At 64.3% G+C, this 21969-nt stretch overlaps 2 protein-coding genes across 2 annotated transcripts in view; both read left to right on the plus strand.

Moving 5' to 3' along the window:
* Window positions 1–1972: 1972 nt before the first annotated feature.
* MECP2 (methyl-CpG binding protein 2) lies at window positions 1973–8021 on the plus strand. The gene is given in 6 exon segments (XM_063182748.1): window positions 1973–2028; window positions 6117–6382; window positions 6385–6418; window positions 6781–7525; window positions 7573–7762; window positions 7861–8021. Coding segments are annotated over 6 exon segments (1335 nt in total). The 5' UTR covers window positions 1973–1990; the 3' UTR covers window positions 7923–8021.
* Window positions 8022–15966: 7945 nt separating this feature from the next.
* Window positions 15967–21969, plus strand: part of HCFC1 (host cell factor C1) — a gene marked incomplete at its 5' end in the record, with an annotated part of 36482 nt that continues 30479 nt past the window's right edge. Inside the window, 4 exon segments of the mRNA XM_063182749.1 lie at window positions 15967–16153; window positions 18456–18604; window positions 19905–20065; window positions 21224–21432. Coding sequence (XP_063038819.1) covers window positions 15967–16153; window positions 18456–18604; window positions 19905–20065; window positions 21224–21432 — 706 coding nt within the window.

The following is a 21969-nucleotide window of genomic DNA, read 5'->3' on the forward strand; positions in this document are numbered from 1 at the left end:
AGGGGGATTTTGGGGGGTCCTGAGTGACATTTGGGGGGTCCCGGTTGACATTAGGGGGGTTCCTGAGTGACATTTTGGGGTCCTGGTGACCATTTGAGGGGTCCCAGATGACATTTAGGGGGTTCTGGGGAATTTTGGGGGGGTCCCGGGTGACCTTTGGGGGGTCCCTGCTCCCCTCCAGGGGGACTACATGTCCCAGGGTCCCTCTGGGGACCCCCCCCCAGGTGTCCCCCTAATCCCGGGGGGGGTCACGGGGATTGCCCGGGATTAGGGACAATCCCCCGGAGGTGGCCCCGATCCGGGGATTGGGGGGGGCGGGACCCCCGAAAAGGGGAGGGGGGGTGGAAAAAGGGGGGGGAGGGAAAGGAACTGATGGAACACGGGGGGATGGGGGGGGTCCGGGGAGTTTGGGGGTGTCCTGAGGAGTTTGGGGAGGGGGTCCTATATTGAGGAGGGGGTCGGGGGGGTTTGGGGTTGTCCGGGGGGGGGGGGGTCGGGAAGGGCCGAGGGTGGGGGTGGGGGAGGGGGGGGGATTAGCGCTCCATCCCCGCTCATCCCCCTGGAGGGGGGGTCCGGCCCCCGCCCCTCCCCCCGCTCCGGAATGGGGGGGCACCTGTGAGCAAACTGGAGGCCACAGCAGCCGGACTGGTCCCATACTGGTTCTGTACTGGTGGCCGTCATTGCCATACTGGTTCTTTACTGGTGGCCACTGTGCCATACTGGTCCCATACTGGTTCTTTACTGGTGGCCACTGTGACATACTGGTTCTTTACTGGTGGCCACTGTGGCCGGACTGGTCCCATACTGGTTCCTTACTGGTGGCCGTAGTGGCTGGACTGGTCCCGTACTGGTCCCAGTGGTCCCCATACTGGTCCTGCACTGGTGACTGTGGTGCCCATACTGGTCTGGTACTGGTGGCCACAATGCCCATACTGGTCCCACTTGCTCCTATAACTGACCCCAGTTGTCCCCGCACTGGTCCCAGTTATCCTGTACTGGACCCACATCTCCCACACTGGTCCCAGTTATCCCGTACTGGTCCCAGTTGTCCCTGTACTGGTCCCAGTTGTCTCACACTGGTCCCCATACTGGTCTCCACTGTCCCTGTGCTGGTCCCAGCTGTCCCCTTTCTGGCCCCAGTTCTCCCATACTGGTCCCCAGTGTCCCCGTACTGGCCCTGCTGTCCCCATACTGGTCCCAGTTTTCCCTGTACTGCTCCCAGTTATCCCCGTACTGGTCCCAGTTGTCCCACACTGGTCCCAGTTGTCCCACACTGGTCCCTGCTGTCCCCATACTGCTCCAGTTATCCCGTACTGGTCCCAGTTGTCCCACACTGGTCCCAGTTGTCCCACACTGGTCCCTGCTGTCCCCGTACTGCTCCCAGTTATCCCGTACTGGTCCCAGTTGTCCCACACTGGTCCCAGTTGTCCCACACTGGTCCCTGCTGTCCCCGTACTGGTCCCAGTTATCCCCGTACTGGGGCAGCGGGACCCGGGCGGGCGGGGCGTGGCCAGGGCGTGGCCCGGAGGGGGCGTGGCCTCGCGGACCGTTACGGCCGTTGGATTTCAAACCCTTCGCAGCGCGGGGGGGGCCAGGCCACGCCCCCTTCGCCGTCTCTTGACCGACATCCATCACAGCCAATCAGAGCCCGGCGTCCCGGCGCGGGGCCCAATGAACGCCCGCGCGCGCTCCGCCGGCCCCGCCTCCCGTAACTGACAGCGCTTCCCGCCAATTCCAACGGCCCGGCGCGAGCGCCCCGGCTCCGCCCCCGGAGGGCGGCCCCGCCGCCCAATCACCGCGCGCCGACGCCTTGACCGACGGGAAGCTCTGCCAATCGGTTTCGGGCGGAGGGGCGGAGCCAGCTCCGCTCCGGGTTCCCGTCGCCGCTCGGTCCGGGCCGCCCCCCCCCCCTCCGCCCCCCCCCCCTCCCGGCCCCCCCCCTCAGCTTCCCCCCCCCCCCCCCCCCCGCGGGTTCTTCGCTGCGAAGAAAATGGCGGCGGCGGCGCCGAGCGGCGACGAGGGGCGGCTGTGAGTGAGGAGGGGGCGGCGGGGCCGGGGGGGGCCGCGGCGGGTGTTGGGGAAAGCTGTGAGGGAGCGGGAAAGGCGGAGGGGGGGGGGGGGGGTCTCGCGCGCGCGCGGGGGCGACGCCCCCCCCCCCCTCCTCTCTCCCTCACGCCCCCCCCCCCCCCCCTTTCCTTCCCCTCACGGGCCGGGCGGGAACCGGGAATGGCGGGCGGGGGGGTGTGTGTGTGTGTGTGAGGGCTGGGGGGGGGCTGCGAGCGCCGCGAGTGCGTCACGAGCGGCCGCGGCCCCCCCGGGGGGCGGGAGGAGCCCCCCAGGTACGGGGAACCCTCGGTGGGACCCCCCGAGCCTTCCGCGGGACCCCTCCGCAATGGGGGGACCTCCGTTCCCTTTCCTCCGTGAGACCCCAAAATGCCGGGGCCCCCCCCCTCCTCCCAGCAACCCCGCTACGAAATTTGGGACCCCCCCCCCCCCCCACTCCCTCCCCAAAATTCTGTCAGTGTCGCCATTCCGGTGTTGTCCCCGTTAGGGTGGGAGATGGGGACCCCCCCCTTCTCTCTTTGAGGGACCCCCGCCCCCCTCAAGGGGACACACCCCCCGGCCCGTCCCGCGCGCACCCAAAACCCCAAAAACCGCCCCAAAGCTCTCCCGAGTCACCCCAAAATCCACCCCGAGTCACCCAAAATTCACCCCGAACCTCCTCCGAGGTCACCCCGAAATTTTAGTTACCCCAATCCTCCCTAAATCACCGCATAACTCCCCTACTTACCCCGACCCCCCCCCGAAGTCACCCCAAAACCCTCCGAAGTCACCCCAAAATCCCAGGAGTCACCCCGAAACGCCCGAGTCACCCCAAAATGTTACGCTTGCACTGCGCCCCAAAAGGCCAAATTTGCCCCGAACTGTCGCGCTCACGTGGTGCCCCAAAGTACCCCGGGTTACCCCAAAATACCCTTAATTTCCCCAAAATACTGCACCCCAAAACTGCCACAAATTACTTCGTGCACGTGGCGCCCCGAAATATCCCGAACTGCCCCAAAATGCTGCGCCCCAAAATACTCAAAAATGGCCCAACCTGCTTCTCATGCTGCGCCCCCAAATCCCCGAGTTATCCCAAAATGCTGCGCCCCAAAATCCCCAAAATTGCCCCAAACTACTCCTCACGCCGCATCCCAAATCCCGATTTACCCTAAAGTCCCCTGAATTGCCCCAAAATTTTCTGCTCGTGCCTCACCAAAAAATCCCCAAAATTGCCCCAAAATGCTGCTCACGCTGCACACCCCAAATGCTCGTTTCACCCAAAAATCCCCCAAATTTCCCGAATTTCTGCACTCGTGCAGCGCCCCCAAACTCCCCGACTCACCCCAAAATACCCTGAATTCCCCGAAAATTCAGCAGCCCCAAAATAGCCAGAATTGCACCGAAGTTGCTGCAAATGTTCCCCTCACGCTGCTCCCAAAAACGCCTCAAATTCCCCCAAAACGGCCGCGCTCCCGCGACCCCTCCGGATCACCCCAAATCCCCCAAATTCCCCCAAATCTCACCTGGGATCGCCCTAAAACCGCCCTCACCCCCGAAATCTCACAAATCACCCCAAAATTTCCCAAGTTCCGCTGAAATTGCCCAAATTTTCCCGGAACACCCCAAAATTTGGCTTCTCATTCCCACCTTTGCTGTGCCCACCCTGAGACCCCTGAGACCACTTGGGATCCTCAACCCTGGGGCCACCCCAGACCCCACTGGGACCTCCCAGGGACCAACCCAGGTCCACCAAGAGACCCCCAGGGCCACCCCAATGCACCCCTGGGACCCTCAGGGCCACCAAGAGACCCCCAGGGCCACCCCAGACCCCCCAAGACCCCTTCTGGGACCCCCTAGGGACCCTCCAGGGCCACCAAGAGACCCCCAGGGCCATCAAGAGACCCCCAGGGCCACCCCAGAACCCCCCCAAGACCCGCAGGGCCATCAAGAGACCCCCAGGGCCACCTCAGACCTCCAACCCTGAGGCCACCCCAGCCCCCCTGAGACCCCAGGACATGTTGGAGGGTCCCTGGGGGTCACCCCCTGTCCCCATTCCCCCTCATCCCAACATTCTCACGCCCCTTCCCAAATTTTTTGGTGCCGTTTTTGTGACTTTTAGCCCCAGGATGGGGCTGGGGGGGTCAAGGCTGTGCTCCCCCCATCGGTGGGGAGGGGTCGGGGGGGGTTCCCCTGATGGCCACCAGGGTGACACTGTGGGGTCCTGAGGGGCTGCATCCCCCTCCCCACCCCGTAACCGCCCCATAGCGGGGGTCCCGCCTCTCCCCCAGCCTCAGCTCTGTGTGTGGTTCCTCGCCAGGACGGGACCCCCGCCCCCAGCGACACCGAGGACAGGGGTCCCAGCCCAGCCCAAACCCCCCCTGCCCCGAGGGTCCCGTCCCCGGTGACACCAACATGGTGACACCCCGGTGACAGCAGTGACACTGAGGACGGGGGTCCCAGCCCAGCCCAAACCCCCCCTGCCCCGAGGGTCCCGTCCCCGGTCACACCAACATGGTGACACCCCGGTGACAGCGGTGACACCGAGGACAGGGGTCCCAGCCCAGCCCAAACCCCCCCTGCCCCGAGGGTCCCGTCCCCGGTCACACCAACGCGGTGACACCCCGGTGACAGCGGTGACACCAAGGATGGGGGTCCCAGCGCAGCCCAAATCCCCTCTGCCCCGAGGGTCCTGTCCCCGGTGACACCAACGCGGTGACACCCCGGTGACAGCGGTGACACCAAGGACGGGGGTCTCACCCCAGCCCAAACCCCCCTGCCCCAAGGGTCCCGTCCCCGGTGACACCAACGCGGTGACACCCCGGTGACAGCCCCGGTGTCACTGACCACGACCCCTTGGTGACCCCCAGGGCTGGGTTTAGTCCGGTCAGGACGGGGATTTGGAGTGTCCGGTGTCCACTCCGAGTCCCCCATCCCCTCGGACAGACTGACGGACACTGGGATGTCGTTCTGTAATTCCCGCCGGTCCGGGCTGCCCCTCCTTCCTCCTCCTCCTCCTCCTCCTCCTCCTCCTCCTCCTTGTCCTGGCTCCGGCCAGGCCCATCCTGTGCTTTGCCCAATTCGGGGCTGTTCCACCCCGTGCTGATGTCTGGGGCTGTGTTTGTGTGTCCAGTGCTGTCCGTTTGTCCATCTGCGTGTCCAGGACTGACCAGTGCTGTGTCCAGGGAGATGCGGTGCTGCATCCGTGTGTCCAGTGGGGTCCGTGTGTCCAGCACTGACCCGTGCCATGTCCGGAGAGTCTCAGGGCCCTGTTTGTTGGTGTCTGTGTGTCCAGCACTGACCAGTGCTGTGTCCAGGGAGCCATCAGGCAGTGTCTGTGTGTCCATGTGTCCATACGTCCAGCACTGACCAGTGCTGTGTCCAGAGCTCCCCAGAGCTGTGTCTGTGTGTCCATCGGGTCCGTGCAGCCGGCACTGACCAGTGCTGTGTCGGAGAGCCGCAGGGCCTGGTCCGTGTGTCCGGTGGTTTGTGTCCGTGTGTCCATTGGGTCTGCGTGTCCAGTGCTGACCAGCACCATGTCCAAAGAGTCGCAGGGCCCTGTCTGTCAGTGTCCGTGTGTCCAGCACTGACCAGTGCTGTGTCCGGGAGCTCACTGGGCTGTGTCCCTGTGTCTGTCGGTGTCCGTGTGTCTGGCACTGACCGGGATCTGCAGTGCCGTGTCCATCCTGTCCGTTGTGTCTCGCACTGACCAGCGCTGTGTCCAGGGCCCTGTCCGTGTGTCCAGCGCTGTGTCCAGGGCCCTGTCCGTGTGTCCAGTGCTGTCTCCAGGCCCCTGTCTGTGTGTCCAGCGCTGTGTCCAGGGCCCTGTCCGTGTGTCCGATGCTGTCTCCAGGGCCCTGTCTGTGTGTCCAGGGCCCTGTCCGCGTGTCCAGCACTGTGTCCAGGGCCCTGTCCGTGTGTCCAGCGCTGTGTGTCCCGGTCCATGTGTCCATCCACCCACCACTGACCCCTTCCACCCCCACCTCCCCTCGTGCCCACACCCCCCATCCCTCACATCCGTTTGTCCATCCCTGCCCCCCTCCCCTCCCTCCACTGACCGCCGCGTGTCCCCGCAGGGAGGAGAAGTCCGAGGAGAACCTGCAGCGGCCGCCCAAGGCCAAGAAGCCCAAGAAGGAGCGCAAGGAGCCGGATCAGCCCGCGGCCGAGCCCGCCGAGGCCGGCAAGGCCGAGAGCTCGGAGGGGGCCGGGGCGGCGCCGGCGGCCCCGGAGGCGTCGGCGTCGCCGAAGCAGCGGCGCTCCATCATCCGCGACGCGGGGCCCATGTACGACGACCCACGCGCTGCCGAGGGCTGGACACGCAAACTCAAACAGCGCAAGTCCGGCGCTCGGCCGGCAAGTACGACGTCTACCTGATCAAGTGAGCCCTGCACGGGTTGGGGGTGTGTGGGTGGGTGGGGTGGCCGGAGAGGGGAGTGTGGTCATTGTTGCTGACTGCTCACGTGTGTGTGTGTGGTGGCCGGAGAGGGAGGTGGGGTCATCACCGCTGACCACTCAAGTTGTGTGTGTGTGTGTGTGGGGTGGCTGGAGAGGGGAGTGTGGTCATCACCGCTGACCACTCAGGTTGTGTGTGTGTGTGTGTGTGTGGGTGGCTGGAGAGGGGAGTGTGGTCATCACCTCTGACCACTCAGGTCGTGTGTGTATGTGTGTGTGTGTGTGTGTGTGTGTGGGGTCATCACCACTGACCGCTCGCTGACCGTTCCTTTGCTCTCCCACCCGCAGCCCGCAGGGAAAAGCCTTCCGCTCCAAGGTGGAGCTGATCGCCTACTTCGAGAAGGTGGGGGACACCTCGCTGGACCCCAACGACTTCGACTTCACCGTCACGGGCCGGGGCAGCCCCTCGCGCCGCGAGCAGCGCCCGCCCAAGAAGCCCAAATCGCCCAAAGGCCCCGGCACCGGCCGCGGCCGGGGGCGGCCCAAGGGCAGCGGCGGCGGAGGCGGCAGCGCCCGGCCCAAGGCGGCCTCCGCCGTGTCCGAGGGGGGCTCCGCGGCCAAACGGGCTCTGGAGAAGCCCCCCGGCAAGCTGCTGGTCAAGATGCCGTTCTCCCCGGGCCAGCCGGGCCCCGCGGCCCCGCCGGCCCCGCGGCGGCCGGGCCGTAAGCGCCGGGCCGAGCCGGACAGCCCGGCCGTGCCCAAGAAACGCGGGCGCAAACCGGCGGGGGCGGCGGGGCCGGGGGGGCCGGGCGGCCCCGACAAGAAGGCGGCGACTCCCCCGGCCGTGCAGGAGACCGTGCTGCCCATCAAGAAGAGGAAGACGAGGGAGACGGTGGTGGTGGAACCGGTGACGATGGCGGCCACCGCCACGACGACGACAACGACGACGCCGCGGCCTCCGCCGACCCCGCCGGGCTCCCGCGGCCCCCGCAGCGCCCGCAGCCCCGGCCGGCGCAGCAAGGAGGGCAGCCCCAAGGGTCGGGGGGCTCCTCCCGCGCCCCCCCCGCCGCCGCCGCCGCCGGAGCCCCCCAGAGCGACCCCAAGGACAGCGCCAGCCCCCCCCCCCCCGCCGCCCCCCGCCACCCGCCGCCGCCGCCCCCCCAGGACTTGAGCGGGTGCTCGGAGCAGAGGGGGGGTCCCGCGGCCCCCGACGGCTGCACCAAGGAGCCCCCTAAGACTCAGCAGCCCCCGCCGCCGCCGCCGCTGCCGCCGTCGCCGCCCTACAAACACCGAGGGGAGCCCGAGCACAAAGACTCTGCCTCCTCTTCCTCCACCTCCTCCTCCTCTTCATCGTCCTCCTCCTCCTCCTCGTCGTCCTCGTCGGCGCCGCCGCCGCCCCCGCCCCCCCCCCAGCGTGGCCGTGCCGCGGCCCCCGGCCCGCGAGGGAGCCGGTGGACACGCGGACGCCTGTGCCCGAGCGGGTCAGCTGACTGTGAGCCGCCGCGGCGGGGGAACGCAACGCACGGACCGACGGACGGACGGACGGACGGACGGATGGACGGACACACGGATGGGCCCCCCCTCCCCGCCCTACCCCCGCCCCCCCTTCACGAGGCAGTGGGGACCCCCCTCCCCAACAGAAATCCCACCCCCCCCTCCCTCCCACCGTGGGTTGGGTTCTCCTCCCCCCCCCCCTCGTGTCCCCCCCACCCCGAGTTTTTATTACCGACAAGCACAGCGAGGGACCCCCCCTGGACCCCCCCACTTTGCACTTTTTTGAGGATGGGGGGGGTCTCCAGGGCCCCCCCTCCCCCACCCAGAGGTTGGGCGGGGTTTGGGGGGAAGGGGGTTGTTTTGGGGGGGCGGGGGCCGCGTCTTCCCCCCTCCCCCGGCGCCGCTTTTCTCGTTCTTCCAGTTCCGTTTGCCGCCCGTGGGAACCATTTGCACTATGGGGGAGGGGAGGGGGCGGGGCCGGGATCCGGCCAGCGGCCAATGGGGAGCGGCGCTGCTGAAGAGGGGGGTGGGGCTGAGGCCGAGGCTACGGCCAATCAGGGGCAGGGATCCAGCGTGGAGCCAATCAGAAGAAGGGGGTGCGGTGTTGGGGCGGGGTCTGGTGTGGAGCCAATGAAGAGGGGCGGTGGGTTCAGCCATGATCTGGGGCTGAGCCAATCAGGAGCTGAGCTGGGCAGGGGTGGGGTCAAGTGTGGAGCCAATCAGGAGCAACTGAGGAGGAGGGGTCTGGTGTTGAGCAATCAGGTGTGTCTTTATTGGGGTCGGATTTAGAGCCAATCAGCAGCTACCGGTCTGTGCGGGATCCGGTGTCTGGAGCCAATCAGGAGGGACAGGATCAGGAAGGGGCGGGGCCTGGCCTTAGGCCAATGGGGGCGGCTCTGTGTGAGGAGGATCTGGTGTGGAGCCAATCAGGAGGGGTGGGATCAGGCCTGGAGCCAATCAGAAGCAGCCTTGGGTTCAGCTGGTATCCAGTGTTCGGCCAATCAGGAGCCGCGATCCAGATGGGGGTGTGGAGGATTCCAGATCCCCCCGACAGAGGTGTGGTCGAGTCAAGAGCCAATCACGAACTGGGTGGAGTCGGCGCCGTCCAATCAGGGCTGAGATCCTGTGGGGGCGGGGCCGTCCGGCCCTGGGAGTGACTCTGGGCGGGGGCGGGGCCCGGCCAGGATCCAATCAGGAGTGGTTTGGATTGGAGGGGCGGGTCTGGCCCCCGCCCAATGGGGTTGCTCTGCTCTGGAGGGGTGGATCCAATCGTGGCCAATCAGGAGAGGCCGCAGGCATGGTGGGAACCAATCAGGAGCAAGAGTGTGATCCGGTCCAGAGCCAATCAGGAGTCAGAATGGGCAAAGCTTGGATCCATTCTGGAGCCAATCAGATTGAGGGTGTGATCTGGTCTGGAGCCAATCAGAGGCCAAGTGTGGAATCTGGTACGGAGCCAATCATGCTCTAGCTGGGCAGGGCTGGGATCTGGTCCAGGGCCAATCAGAATTGAGCATGGGTGGAGCTGTGGTCTGGTCCTGGGCCAATCCGAATCGAGCATGGGTGGAGGTGGCATCTGGTCCCGAGCCAATCAGAAACAATGTCTGGGATCTGATCGGGAACCAATCAGGAGCGAGCTGTGCTGGGCCGGGATCTGGTCCCGAGCCAATCAGGAGCGAGCACGGGGCGATCGATCCATTTCACATTGAGGGGGGGGGTGCCATTGTGCCCCTCCCCCACCAGCCCCCCCCAGTCCCATTTTGGTGTGGGGGAGGGGTCCCCATCCTGCACTTTACCCACTCTGGGGGGGGTCGGGGTCGGGGCCACGCCCCCTTTGTGCCCCCCCCGTTCTTCCATCGCCCCCCCCCGGGGGTCCCCACCCCCCCCTGGCTCCTCACGGCAATAACGGGGGGGGGGGGGGGGAGGGGCGGCCAGAGAGAGCAAACCCCAAAAAGGGGGAGGGGCCCATGTGGGGGAGGGGTCCCCGGGGAGGGGGGGGCACAGCCACCACCACCGTTGGGGGGGGTGAATTTTGGGGGGGCCCCCCCTCCCCCCACCTATTTATTCTCTCGAGACGTTTTTGCCTTATAAAGTTCCGGAAAAGCCCCTCGGTGTCAGTTGTTTTTGGGGAGGAGGGGGGGGTCCCCACGGCGCCGCCCCCCCCTCCCACCACCCCCCCCCCCCATTTAAAGCCCCCCCCAAATTGTCCCCCCCCACCCCCCGGGTCTGTGTCTGTGCTGCTGCTGCTGCTGCTGCGCGTGATCCAGCGATTATAAATCTGTGTAACCCTCACTCAGCCGCCTCCGCCGCTTCTTTGGCTCCGCGCACGAATCCCCCCAGAATCACCCCGAAAAAGATTCCCACAAAATACCCCCCCCCAAAAAAAATCCCCCTCGAAACCCTCCTAGAATCCCCCCAAAAATCCTCACAAAATCCCCTCAAAATCCTCCTGATATTCCCCCTAGATCCCCCCAAAAATCGTAATAAAGTCCTCCACAGATCCCTCAAAAATCCTCCTAAAATCCCCCCAGATCCTCACAAAATTGCCCTCAAAATTGTCCTAATATCCCCCCTAGATCACCCTAAAAAATCTCGCCGAAAATTGTTCTAAAATCCCCTCCTGATCCCCACCCAAAATCTTCCTAAAATCTCCCCCAGATCCCCCCAAAATCTTCCTAAAATCTCCAGATGCCCCCCAAAAATCTCCTAATACCTCCTCCAGATCCCCCCAAAAATCCTCCTAAAATGCCCCCCAGATCCCCCCCAAAAATCTTCCTAAAGTCCCCCCAGATCCCCCCAAAAATTCCCCAGCCCACAGAAGGGAGGGGGCTGGGTCGCTCTTAGGGGGGTCTCAGATCCCTCAGTGAGTTTGGGGATTCCAGGTGGATTTTTGGGTCCATCCAGGTGGATTTGGGGTCCCGAGGTGGTGATTTTGGGGTCCCCAAGTGATGATTTTGGGGTCCCCAGCTGGATTTTGGGGTCCCCAGGTTCTTTTTGCCCTGGCAGGTGTTGATTTTGGGCTGTCCCCAGGTAACTTTGTGTCCACCCAGGTGTATTTGGAACCTGCCAGGTGAGCTTTAGGATGCCTGGGTGCTGATTTTGGGTTCCCACAGGTGGATTTTGGGGGTCCTGGGTGGATTTTGACCCCTACGTGTGCTGATTTTGGGACCCCCAAGGTGAATTTTGGACCTTCCCAGGTGGGTTTGGGACCCCCAGGTGTGTTTGGGTCAGTCCAGGTGAGTTTGGATCCATCCAGTTGGATTTGGGACCCCCGGATGATTTTGGTGCTGATTTTGGGTTCCCTGGTGGATTTTGGGGTCAGGAGGGTGATCCGGGCTCTCCCCATAGATCACCTGGGTGACGTCACTGGATTCCCTCCAATGACATCACTGGATTCCCTTAGGTGACGTCACTAACGCCCCGGTGGGACCTCACCTGCTCCCAGGTGCTTCCCCCGCCTTCCCCCCCCCCCCCCCAGCCCCCCGGACTGTCCTGGCAGCTGTGACGTCACACCGCGATGCCATTCGCGCTTACGACGTCATCACCTCGATTACGTCATCGTTTGCTAAGGGCGGGAAGCGCGCTCAGGCCCCGCCCCCTTTCCCGCCTTTGCGCGCGGTTCCGCCACACTCAAAATGGCGCCGTTGCCGTGGTAACCGCGGGGGGCGGAGCTTCTGCCACACAAAAAATGGCGGCGCCAGCCGGGGGCGGGGCGTCCCAGATGGAGGAGGCGGGACTGGGACGGACTGGGATAAACTGGGAGGGACTGGGACGGGCTGGGGACTTCAACATTCCCCCCAAAAAACGCCCTGGGCCCCCCAAGGTGGCCGGGGCAACCCCAGACTCATTTCTGGCTTAGGGGGCTCAACCAAACCCACCTTCCCAAAAAAACCCAAGACGCCGAATCCTCTGCCCGGACCCTCAGAGGGGGATCCACCTCACACTTGAGGGATTATTGTCACACCTGAGGGTTTATTGTCACATCTGGGGGTTTATTCTCACACCTGAGAATTTATTGTCACGTCTGGAGTTTCATTGTCACACCTGGCGCTGTTTCACACCTGAACCTGAGGGGGGACCCCCCAAAACTCCCTAAATCTTCCCCAAAACCTCCCCAAACCCTGGGACTGTCATCCCGAGTCCCCTGCTGAGGCACCTTCACCCTCTTCCTCTCCTCCACGCCTTCTGGAGCATTTTGGGGTCCCGGAAGGGCAAAACTGGGGCGAAAAGCGCCAAATTCGGGTGTTTGAACAAAAATCCGTTACGGGAAAGGCGGGAAAAGCGGCTGCGCAAGAAGGAGGTGGAGCCGCGCATGCGCCATTACGACCCGCGCGGTCACGCACGCGCAGTGAGCGCCGCAGCCGTTAAGCGCCACCATCCGGGAACTGGCGGGCGCCATCTTTGTGGCGGGTGGAGGAGACGCGTCCAAAATGGCGGCTCCCAAGCGCCAGTAGCCGGCGCGGCGAGCGGGCCTTTCTCGGCTTTCAGCGCGGCGGCGGCGGCTCGGAGCGAGCGGCGGCGGCGGCGGAAAGCGGCGCCCGGGGTCAGCGGGCGGCGGGTGGCTGCAGGTGCGGAGCAGCGGCGGAGCGGCGCGGAGAGCGGCGCATCCGGGTCCCGCGGCCGCCGCCATCTTGGGCCGCCGCGGAGCTGCAAGCTCCCACCTGCGCCATCTTGGGGCGCCGCATCGGGGCTGTTCCGGAGGGGGGACGAGAGGAGGGGGCGGCGGGGCCTGGGGGAAGAGCGCGGGGAGCGCTCAAAGCTCCGCTCCCGTCCTGGGCAGGCGCCGCCATCTTGCGCGCGCGGCGAGGAGGAGGAAGAGGAGGAGGACGAGGAGGAAGATCCGGGCACCGGGCGGCGCCATTTTGGACCCCCCCTTTCCACAGCAGCGCGCCGCCATCTTGTGACCCCTCCCCCGCGCACCCGGGCACCGGCCGCTCCGCCGCCTTGGAGCCGCTGCGGTAGCAGAGCCGCACCCGGTAAGGGCAGAATGAAGCGGGGAGCGCCGGGAGGGAGGATAGGAACAGCGGAGTCCCCGTGGGGGCCGACAGCGGGCTTTGGTTCCGCCGGATGGGCGGCGCCATCTTGGGAGGGGACGTGCGGGATGTCATGGCGGCGCCGTGCGCCGACATCCGGGTCCTTCTCCACCACAGCCCCCGGGGCGCCGTCCTGGGAGGGGCCGCCGCATCCGGGTCCCGCGCGCCGCCATCTTGAGAGTCCGGGGGGGTGGCGGGGGGCGATGGCGGCGCGGGGGATCCTCGGCCCGTTTGCGTCTCTTGGAGCCGCGGGGCCGTGAGGCCTTAGAGCGGCTCCTGCGTCCCGTTAACCCCAGGGGGCGGTGGGGACAGCGGGGGCGCCCCGGGACAGAGGAAGAGGAGGAGGAGGAGGGGGCGCGGTTTGCGGAGGGGGCGGCACCCAAGGAGAGGAGGGGCGCCCAAGATGGCGGCGCCCATGGCGGGCTGAGCGCTCCGTACAGTGCTGCGCCGCCGCGAAACGGGCCGTGCCGCCGGCAGCCAGACCGCGGGGGATTCGGTGTGTGTGGGGGGCGAGACTGGGAATGCCGGGGAGCGATTACGGGGCGGCGGAAAGGCTGGGAGGGGGCGGCACGGGGAGATGGCGGGACTCGGGGGGGGAGAAGGAGGGAAAACCGCGCAAAAGGCGGGCTGGGGGGGCGGCTCCTTTAAGAGGCGGTTGGAGTGGGCGAGGCCACGCCCTTCCGTGACCACACCCCCTCCGTTGGCGCCATGGCCGCGCCCCTTCAGGCCGCTCCGTACAGTCCCCCCCGCGCCCCTCTGCTGCTCGCCCCAGCCCCGCCGCTACCGGGCCCGGCCCAGAGGCCACCGAGATGGCGGTGAACCTCCTCCCGGTCCCCTTCCCAAAATGCCGCTGCCTTTTCCCCTCCCGCCTTCCCCGCAATGTCGCCCTCTGTCCCCGGCCAAGATGGCGCCGCCCGGGTCCGGAGGGGGCGTGTCCGCGTTGGCCCCGCCCACTCCCGTCGCTTCCCGCCCACCCTCGGCGGCCGCCGGACACAGGCGCAAGATGGCGGCTCCCAGGGCGGCGTGAGGGGCCGCCGTTGCCGCGCTCCGCCTGCAGCCGCAGCCCCACGCCGGGAGCCGCTGCAGCCGCGCGACCCCCGGAGCCGCCGCCGGGAATCGGGGAGCGGCCGCGGGCCGGGAGAGGGAGGCGGCCGCGGGGCCGCGGTGAGCGGGGGGGGGCGGCGGTGGGGGGGAGGAGGCGGCCGCCATTTTCCGCCCGGGCAGAGACAAGATGGCGGCGCGCAGGGGCCTGAGGGGGGGGGAGGGGGCGTGAGGGGAGGGGCAGGGCTGGGGGGGGTTGGGCATTTTGGGGGGGGGGGGGGGGGGGGGGGGGATGCGGCCTGAGGGGGAATTTGGGGAGGGGGAGATGAACGTGACGGGGGGGGACGACAGCCTGAGGAAGGATGTGAAGAGGAGGGAGGAGTTGAACCTGAGGGGAGAATTTGGGAACGGGGGAGTTGAACTTGAGGGGGGGCTCGGCCTGAGGGACATTTTTGTGGAGGGGGGAGTTGGGCACAGTCTGAGGGGATAATTGGGGGTGGGGGGCACGGCCTGAGGGGAAATTTGGTGGGGGGGGTGGAGAGATAAAACTTAAGGGAGGTAAATTTTGTGGGGGGGGAGGGGGGAATTGGGTGTGGGGGGGATGTTTGTGGCGTTAAGACGAGTAATTAAGAAAAGACATAATGAAGAAAGTAATTAACGGGGAGAAATAAATGCTCCCCTCCCGCTCATTGGACTCCTCCCCCATTGTCACACCCCCTGCTGTGGGGGGGGTAATTAACTCTTTCGTGGTAATTGCGGTGGGGAGGATGTAATTAAAGATTCTCTGGAGGATTTGTGGGGAGGGGGGGGCGTGTGAAGCCCCTGGGGTATTTCGAGGGAGGGGTCGGAGGTGACTCTGAAGAGTTTGGGGGGGCAGAAGGGGATTGACCCCCAGATTTGGGGACACCCCCCCCCAAGAGATGTAATGAGGGGGGGGTCCCTATGCCCAAATGTTAATGGGGGGGTCTTGGGGGTGTCCCCCATATCCAGACTCCCCCCCCCCCGATCCTCCCAGAAAGGTCAGTAGGGTGGGGGCAGGGGGGGGATCTCAGGTGATTGTTTCAGTTTTTGTGGTGTCCTCCATATCCAACCTGCCCCCCCGAAAGGTCAGGTCATTGGAAGGGGTTTTTTTGGGGTGTCCCCCACACCTGACCCCCCCAGGATTGGCAGTGGCAGGGGGGGTTTCAGGTCATTTTGTTGATTTTTGGGGTGTCCCCCATACCTGACCCCCCGTGTCCCCCCAGGGACAGACAGTGGGGGGGCTCAAATTAGGGATTTTTGGGGGTGTCAATTAATTTTGATGGTTTTTGGGGTATCCCCCATGTCCCCCCAGGGCAGGCGGGAGGGGGTTCAGTGTCAGTGGGGGGGCTGCCAGTTCATTTTGATGATTTTTGGGGTACCCCCCCATACCTGACCCCCCCCCGTGTCCCCCCAGGACAGGCACTGGGGACGGTGCCAGTTCATTTTGGTGGTTTTTGGGGTACCCCCGCATGTCTGACCCCCCCCCCGTGTCCCCCCAGGACAGGCAGCGGGGGGGGGGTTCAGTGTCAGTGTGGGGGGGGTGCCAGTTCATTTTGGTGATTTTTGGGGTACCCCCCGTACCTGACCCCCGTGTCCCCCCAGGACAGGCAGCGGGGGGTTCAATGTCAGTAAGGGGGGGTCCCAGTTAATTTTGGTGATTTTTGGGGTGTCCCCCATACCTGACCCCCCGTGTCCCCCCAGGACAGGCAGCGGGGGGTTCAGTGTCGGTGTGGGGGGGGTGCCAGTTAATTTCGGTGATTTTTGGGGTGTCCCCCATACCTGACCCCCCCGTGTCCCCCCAGGACAGGCAGCGGGGGACGCATGGCAGGCCTGGGCGGGGGGGGGTCAGTTCATTTTGGTGATTTTTGGGGTACCCCCCGTACCTGACCCCCCCGTGTCCCCCCAGGACAGGCAGCGGGGGACGCATGGCAGGCCTGGGCGGGGGGGGGGTCCCCGCCGCGGGCCCCCCCGGGCCCCCCCCGCGCTGCAGCCGCGCTGGAAGCGGGTGGTGGGCTGGGCTGGGCCCGTGCCCCGGCCCCGGCACGGGCACCGCGCCGTGGCCATCAAGGAGCTCATCGTGGTCTTTGGAGGGGGCAACGAGGGCATCGTGGACGAGCTGCACGTCTACAACACAGGTGGGCACCTGGCGGGCACAGGGGATCCATGCAGGGGTGGCATTGGGGAGGAGCTGCAGGTGTACAACACAGGTGGGCACAGGGGATCCATGCAGGGGTGGCATTGGGGAGGAGCTGCACGTGTACAACACAGGTGGGCACCTGGGGGGTACAGGGAGTCCATACAGGGGTGGCATCGGGGAGGAGCTGCACGTCTGCAACACAGGTGGGCACAGGGGATCCATACAGGGGTGGCGTTGGGGAGGAGCTGCACGTGTACAACACAGGTGGGCACCTGGGGGGTACAGGGGATCCATACAGGGGTGGCATTGGGGAGGAGCTGCACGTCTGCAACACAGGTGGGCACAGGGGATCCATACAGGGGTGGCATTGGGGAGGAGCTGCACGTGTACAACACAGGTGTGGGCACCTGGGGGGCACAGGGGATCCATACAGGGGTGGCATTGGGGAGAAGCTGTAGGTCTACAAGACAGGTGGGCACCTGGGGGGGTACAGGGAGTCCATACAGGGGTGGCATTGGGGAGGAGCTGTAGGTCTGCAACACAGGTGGGCTCCTGGAGGGGTACAGGGAGTCCATGCAGGGGTGGCACTGGGGAGGAGCTGCAGGTCTACAACACAGGTGGGCATCTGGGGGGCACAGGGGATCCATACAGGGGTGGCATTGGGGAGGAGCTGCACGTCTGCAACACAGGTGGGCACCTGCAGGGCACAGGGGAGTCCCCAGAGGGAGGGGATTGGGGACAAAGTGCAAGTTACAACACAGGTGGGGCACCTGCAGGGCATGCAGGGGGTCCCCAGAGGGGTGGGATGGGGGAGGAGCTGCAGGTGTACAACACAGGTGGGCACCTGGGGGGTACAGGGGATCCATACAGGGGTGGCATTGGGGAGGAGCTGCACGTCTACAACACAGGTGGGCACCTGGGGGTGGTAGAGGGGATCTCTATAATGGTGGCATGGGGGAGGAGCTGCACATATACAGGGGGGTACCTGGGAGGGTACAGGGGGTCCCTTCAGGGGTGGCAATGGGACAAACTGCTCATGTACAACACAGGTGGGCACCTGGGGGGGTATAGGGGGTCCCTTCAGGGGTGGCAATGGGGACAAACTGCTCATGTACAACACAGGTGGGCACCGGGGGGGGTGCCTGGGGGGCACATGGGGATTTCGGAGGGGTCCCCATAGTGGTGGGATAGGGGAGGAGCTGCAGGTGCACAACCCAGGGTAGGGCTGGGGGAGCACAGGGGTGGGATTTGGGATCGTTCCTGGTGTTCTCCCTGTGGCACCGTCCCCATTTTGTCCCCAACAGTGCTTCATTTTGGGTGGGGGGTCATTTTGAGTGTGTCACTGTCCCCTTTGTGTCCCCACAGCCAACTAATGGTTCATCCTGCTAGTTTGGGGGCGTCATTGTCAGCGTGTCACTGTCCCCATTTTGTCCCCAACAGCCAACCAGGGGTTCATCCAGGCAGTTTGGGGGTTCATTCCTCATGTGCCCCCATGTCTCTGTCCCCTTTGTCCCCACAGCCACCAACCAGTGGCTCATCCTGGGTGTTCAGGAGATTGTTGTCACTGTCACCCCTGTGTCATTGTCCCTATTTTGTCCCCACAGCCACCAACCAGTGGTTCAGAGGATCATTCTCAGTGTGTCTCTGTCCCTGTTTTGTCCCCACAGCCACCAACCACTGGTTCATCCCAGGGGTTCAGGGGATTGTTCTCACTGTCCCTGTCCCCATTTTGTCCCCTGTGTCCCCACAGCCACCAACCAGTGGTTCATCCCGGGGGTTCAGGGCGTTGTTCTCACCGTCCCTGTCCCCATTTTGTCCCCTCGGTGTCCCCACAGCCACCACCCACTGGTTCATCCTGGGGGTTCAGGGGATTGTTCTCACTGTCCCCCCTGTGCTCCTGTCCCCATTTTGTCCCCTCTGTGTCCCCACAGCCACCAACCAGTGGTTCAGAGGGTCATTCTTAGTGTGTCTGTCCCTGTTTTGTCACAGCCACCAGCCACTGGTTCATCCTGGGGGTTCAGGGGATTGTTCTCGCTGTCCCTGTCCCCATTTTGTCCCCTCTGTGTCCTCACAGCCACCAACCAGCTGTTCATCCTGGGGGTTCAGGGCATTGTTCTCACTGTCCCTGTCCCCATTTTGTCCCCTGTGTCCCCACAGCCACCAACCAGTGGTTCAGAGGGTCATTCTCAGTGTGTCTGTCCCTGTTTTGTCACAGCCACCAGCCACTGGTTCATCCTGGGGGTTCAGGGGATTGTTCTCACTCTCCCTGTCCCCATTTTGTCCCCTCTGTGTCCCCACAGCCACCAACCAGTGGTTCATCCCGGCCGTGCGGGGGGACATCCCCCCGGGCTGTGCCGCCTACGGCTTCGTGTGTGACGGCACGCGGCTGCTGGTGTTCGGGGGCATGGTGGAGTACGGCAAGTACAGCAACGACCTCTACGAGCTGCAGGTACCCCCACAGCGCCTGGGGAACCCCCCTGAGCCCCTTGGGAACCCCTGGGGAACCCCCCTGAGCCCCTTGGGAACTCCATGTAGCACCTGGGGAACCCCCCTGAGCACCTGAGGAGCACCTGGGAACCCCCCACAGCACCTGGGGAACCCCCCTGAGCCCCTTGGGAACCCCCTATAGCACCTGGGGAAATCCCCCTAGCCCCTTGGGAACCCCCTATAGTACCTGGGGAGCACCTGGGAACCCCCCATAGCACCTGGGGAACCCCCCTGAGCCCCTTGGGAACCCCCTATAACACCTGGGGACCTCCCTGAGCCCCTTGGGAACCCCCTATAGCACCTGGAGAGCACCTGGGAACCCCCCATAGCACCTGGGGAACCCCTCTAAGCCCCTTGGGAATGCCCCTAAGCCCCTTGGGAACCCCCTATAGTACCTGGGGAGCACCTGGGAACCCCCCATAGCCCCTTGGGAACCCCCCTGAGCCCCTTGGGAATGCCCCTAAGCCCCTTGGGAACGCCCCTAAGCCCCTTGGGAACCCCCTATAGCACCTGGGGAACCCCTGGGGAACCCCTTGAGCCCCTTGGGAACTCCCTGAGCACCTGGGGAACCTCTGAGCTTGTGGGGGACACCTGGGGAACCCACTGGAGAACCCCTCCTGAGCACCTGGAGACCCCCACCCTCCCCAGCACCCTGGGAAACCCCCCTGAGCACTTGGGGAGCACCTGAGGAAACCCCCCCTGAGCACCTGAAGGAACCCCCATAACACCTGGGCCACTCCAGAGGAATCCCCCCTGAGCACCTGGGGAACCTCTGAGCATGTGGGGACCACCTGGGGAACCCCCTGAGCCCTTTGGGGACCTCCTGGAGCCCTCAGGAGTTTCTGAGCACCTGGGGACCCCTCTGAGCACCTGGGGACCCCTTTGAGAACCCACCTGAGCACTGAGGAAACCCCCCCACAAGCACCTGGGGAACCCCTAAGCATGTGGGGGCCACTTGGAGAACTCCCTGAGCACCTGGGGAACCTCTGAGCATGTGGGGGACACCTGGGGAACCCCCCCCGAGCACCTGGGAACCCCCCCAAACTGTGGGTGACCCCCTGGGCACCCCCCCAAACCCCTGAGGACCCCTTGGGAACCCTCCCAAACCATGGGTGACCCCTGAGAACCCTCCCAAACACCTGGCACCCTCCCCAGAAGCCCTGAACCCCCCCAGTTTTGGGGGTCCCCCATCCCCCTGGGTGCCCCCCAGTTGCAGACCCCTCCCCAAATCCCACATCTCCTTCCCCCCCGCATCATTCCAGGCCTCCAGGTGGGAGTGGAAGCGGCTGAAGGCGAAGACCCCCAAAAATGGGCCCCCCCCTTGTCCCCGGCTGGGCCACAGCTTCTCCCTGGTGGGCAACAAGTGTTACCTGTTCGGGGGGCTGGCCAACGACAGCGAGGACCCCAAAAACAACATCCCCAGGTAAGGGGTACCCCAAAACCCCAGAGCACCCCAAAACCCCGGGGGCACCCCAAAAACCCTGGGAATCTGAGGGGGGAGGGGGCTGGGGATGGTCTGGGGGGGGCACTTGGGGGGTGTGGGGGTGAGGCTGAAACACTGGGGTCGTTTTTAGGGGGGCACCCCAAAATCTTAGGGTACCCCAAATCCTGGGGGCACCCTAAAAATTACGGGGATAACTGGAGGGGAGGGGGCTGGGGCTGGTTTGGGGGCACAGAGGGAATTTTGGGGGCATGGGGGTGAGCCTGGAACATTGGGATCATTTTTAGGGGGGCACAGGGACCCTTGGGGGGCCTTACAGGTGATCCCAAAACCCTGGGAGTTACAGGAAGGGCAGGGGGACACCCCAAAACCCCAAGAATAGGGTTGGGATGGGGGACCTGGGGACATTTGGGGGGCACAGGAGTGACCCCAAAACTTTGGGGTCATCTTTGGGGGGGACTCGGGGATCCTGGGTTGAATTTTAGGGCACTTTAGGATTCTTTTAGGGGTGTCATGCATTCCCAAAAACACTTTTAGGGGGTTTTTTGGGGGGGTTTCTTGATTTTCTGAACCTGGACAGGTGAATTTGGGGCCACCCTGGGCACATTTTATGGGATTTAAGGGACCCTACGGAGCAATCCCATATCCCCAACGCTCTTTTAGGGTAGTCCCACATATCCAAACACCCTTTTAGGATTTTTTGGGATCTCCTGACCTTCTCAACCCTCTCCCCACACACCTGAACCACCTGCACACATGGGCAAAGGTGTTTTTGGGACCACCCTGGCTGCATTTTATGGGATTTAAGAGACTTTTTAGGGCAATACCAAATTCCTGACCACCCTTTTAGGACAGTCCCATATATCCAAACACCTTTTTAGGGCAGTCCCACGTATCCAAACACCCTTTTAGGATTTTTTGGGATCTCCTGACCTTCTCAACCCTCTCCCCACACACCTGAACCACCTGCACACATGGGCAAAGGTGTTTCTGGGACCACCCTGGCTGCATTTATGGCATTTAAGGGACATTTTAGGGCAATCCCATATTCCTGACCACCCTTTTAGGGCAGTCACACATACCCAACCACCCTTTTAGGATCTTTTACAGGGCCTCCTGACCCCATATCCTTTTCCCCAGGTACCTGAACGACCTGTACGTGCTGGAGCTGCGCCCGGGCTCGGGGGTGCTGGCCTGGGACATCCCCATCACTTACGGGGTGCTGCCCCCTCCCCGGGAGTCCCACACGGCCGTGGTGTACACGGAGCGCGACGGGCGGCGCTCGCGCCTCGTCATCTACGGGGGCATGAGCGGCTGCAGGCTGGGGGACCTGTGGACTTTAGATATTGGTATGGGGGGATTTTATGGGTTTTTGTGGGGTTTGGAGGGGTTTTGGAGGGTTTTATGGGGTTTTTGTGGTGTTTGGAGGGGTTTTGGGGTCAGGGGAATGGGGGTTAGTGGGGGACAGCGTCATCGACGGGGGCACGAGCGGCTGCAGGCTGGGGGACCTGTGGACATTGGATATTGGTATGGGGATTTGGGGGGTTTTGTGGGGTGTTTGGGAGGTTTGGAGGGAGTTTTGGAGGGTTTTATGGGGTTTTTGTGGTGTTTGGAGAGGTTTTGGGGTCAGGGGAATGGGGGTTAGTGGGGGACAGCGTCATCTACAGGGGCATGAGTGGCTGCAGGCTATGGGATCTGTGGACTTTGGATATTGGTATGGGGAATTTGGGGGGGTTTATGGGGGATTTATGGGGTTTTTGTGAGGTTTGGAGGAGTTTTTATGGGGTTTTTGTGGTGTTTGGAGGGGTTTTGGAGGGTTTTGTGGGGTGTTTGGAGGGGTTTTATGGAGTTTTTGTGGTGTTTGGAGAGGTTTTGGGGTCAGGGGA

The sequence above is a fragment of the Melospiza melodia genome, unplaced genomic scaffold (genome assembly GCF_035770615.1).
Source record: "Melospiza melodia melodia isolate bMelMel2 unplaced genomic scaffold, bMelMel2.pri scaffold_311, whole genome shotgun sequence".
NCBI lineage: Eukaryota > Metazoa > Chordata > Aves > Passeriformes > Passerellidae > Melospiza > Melospiza melodia.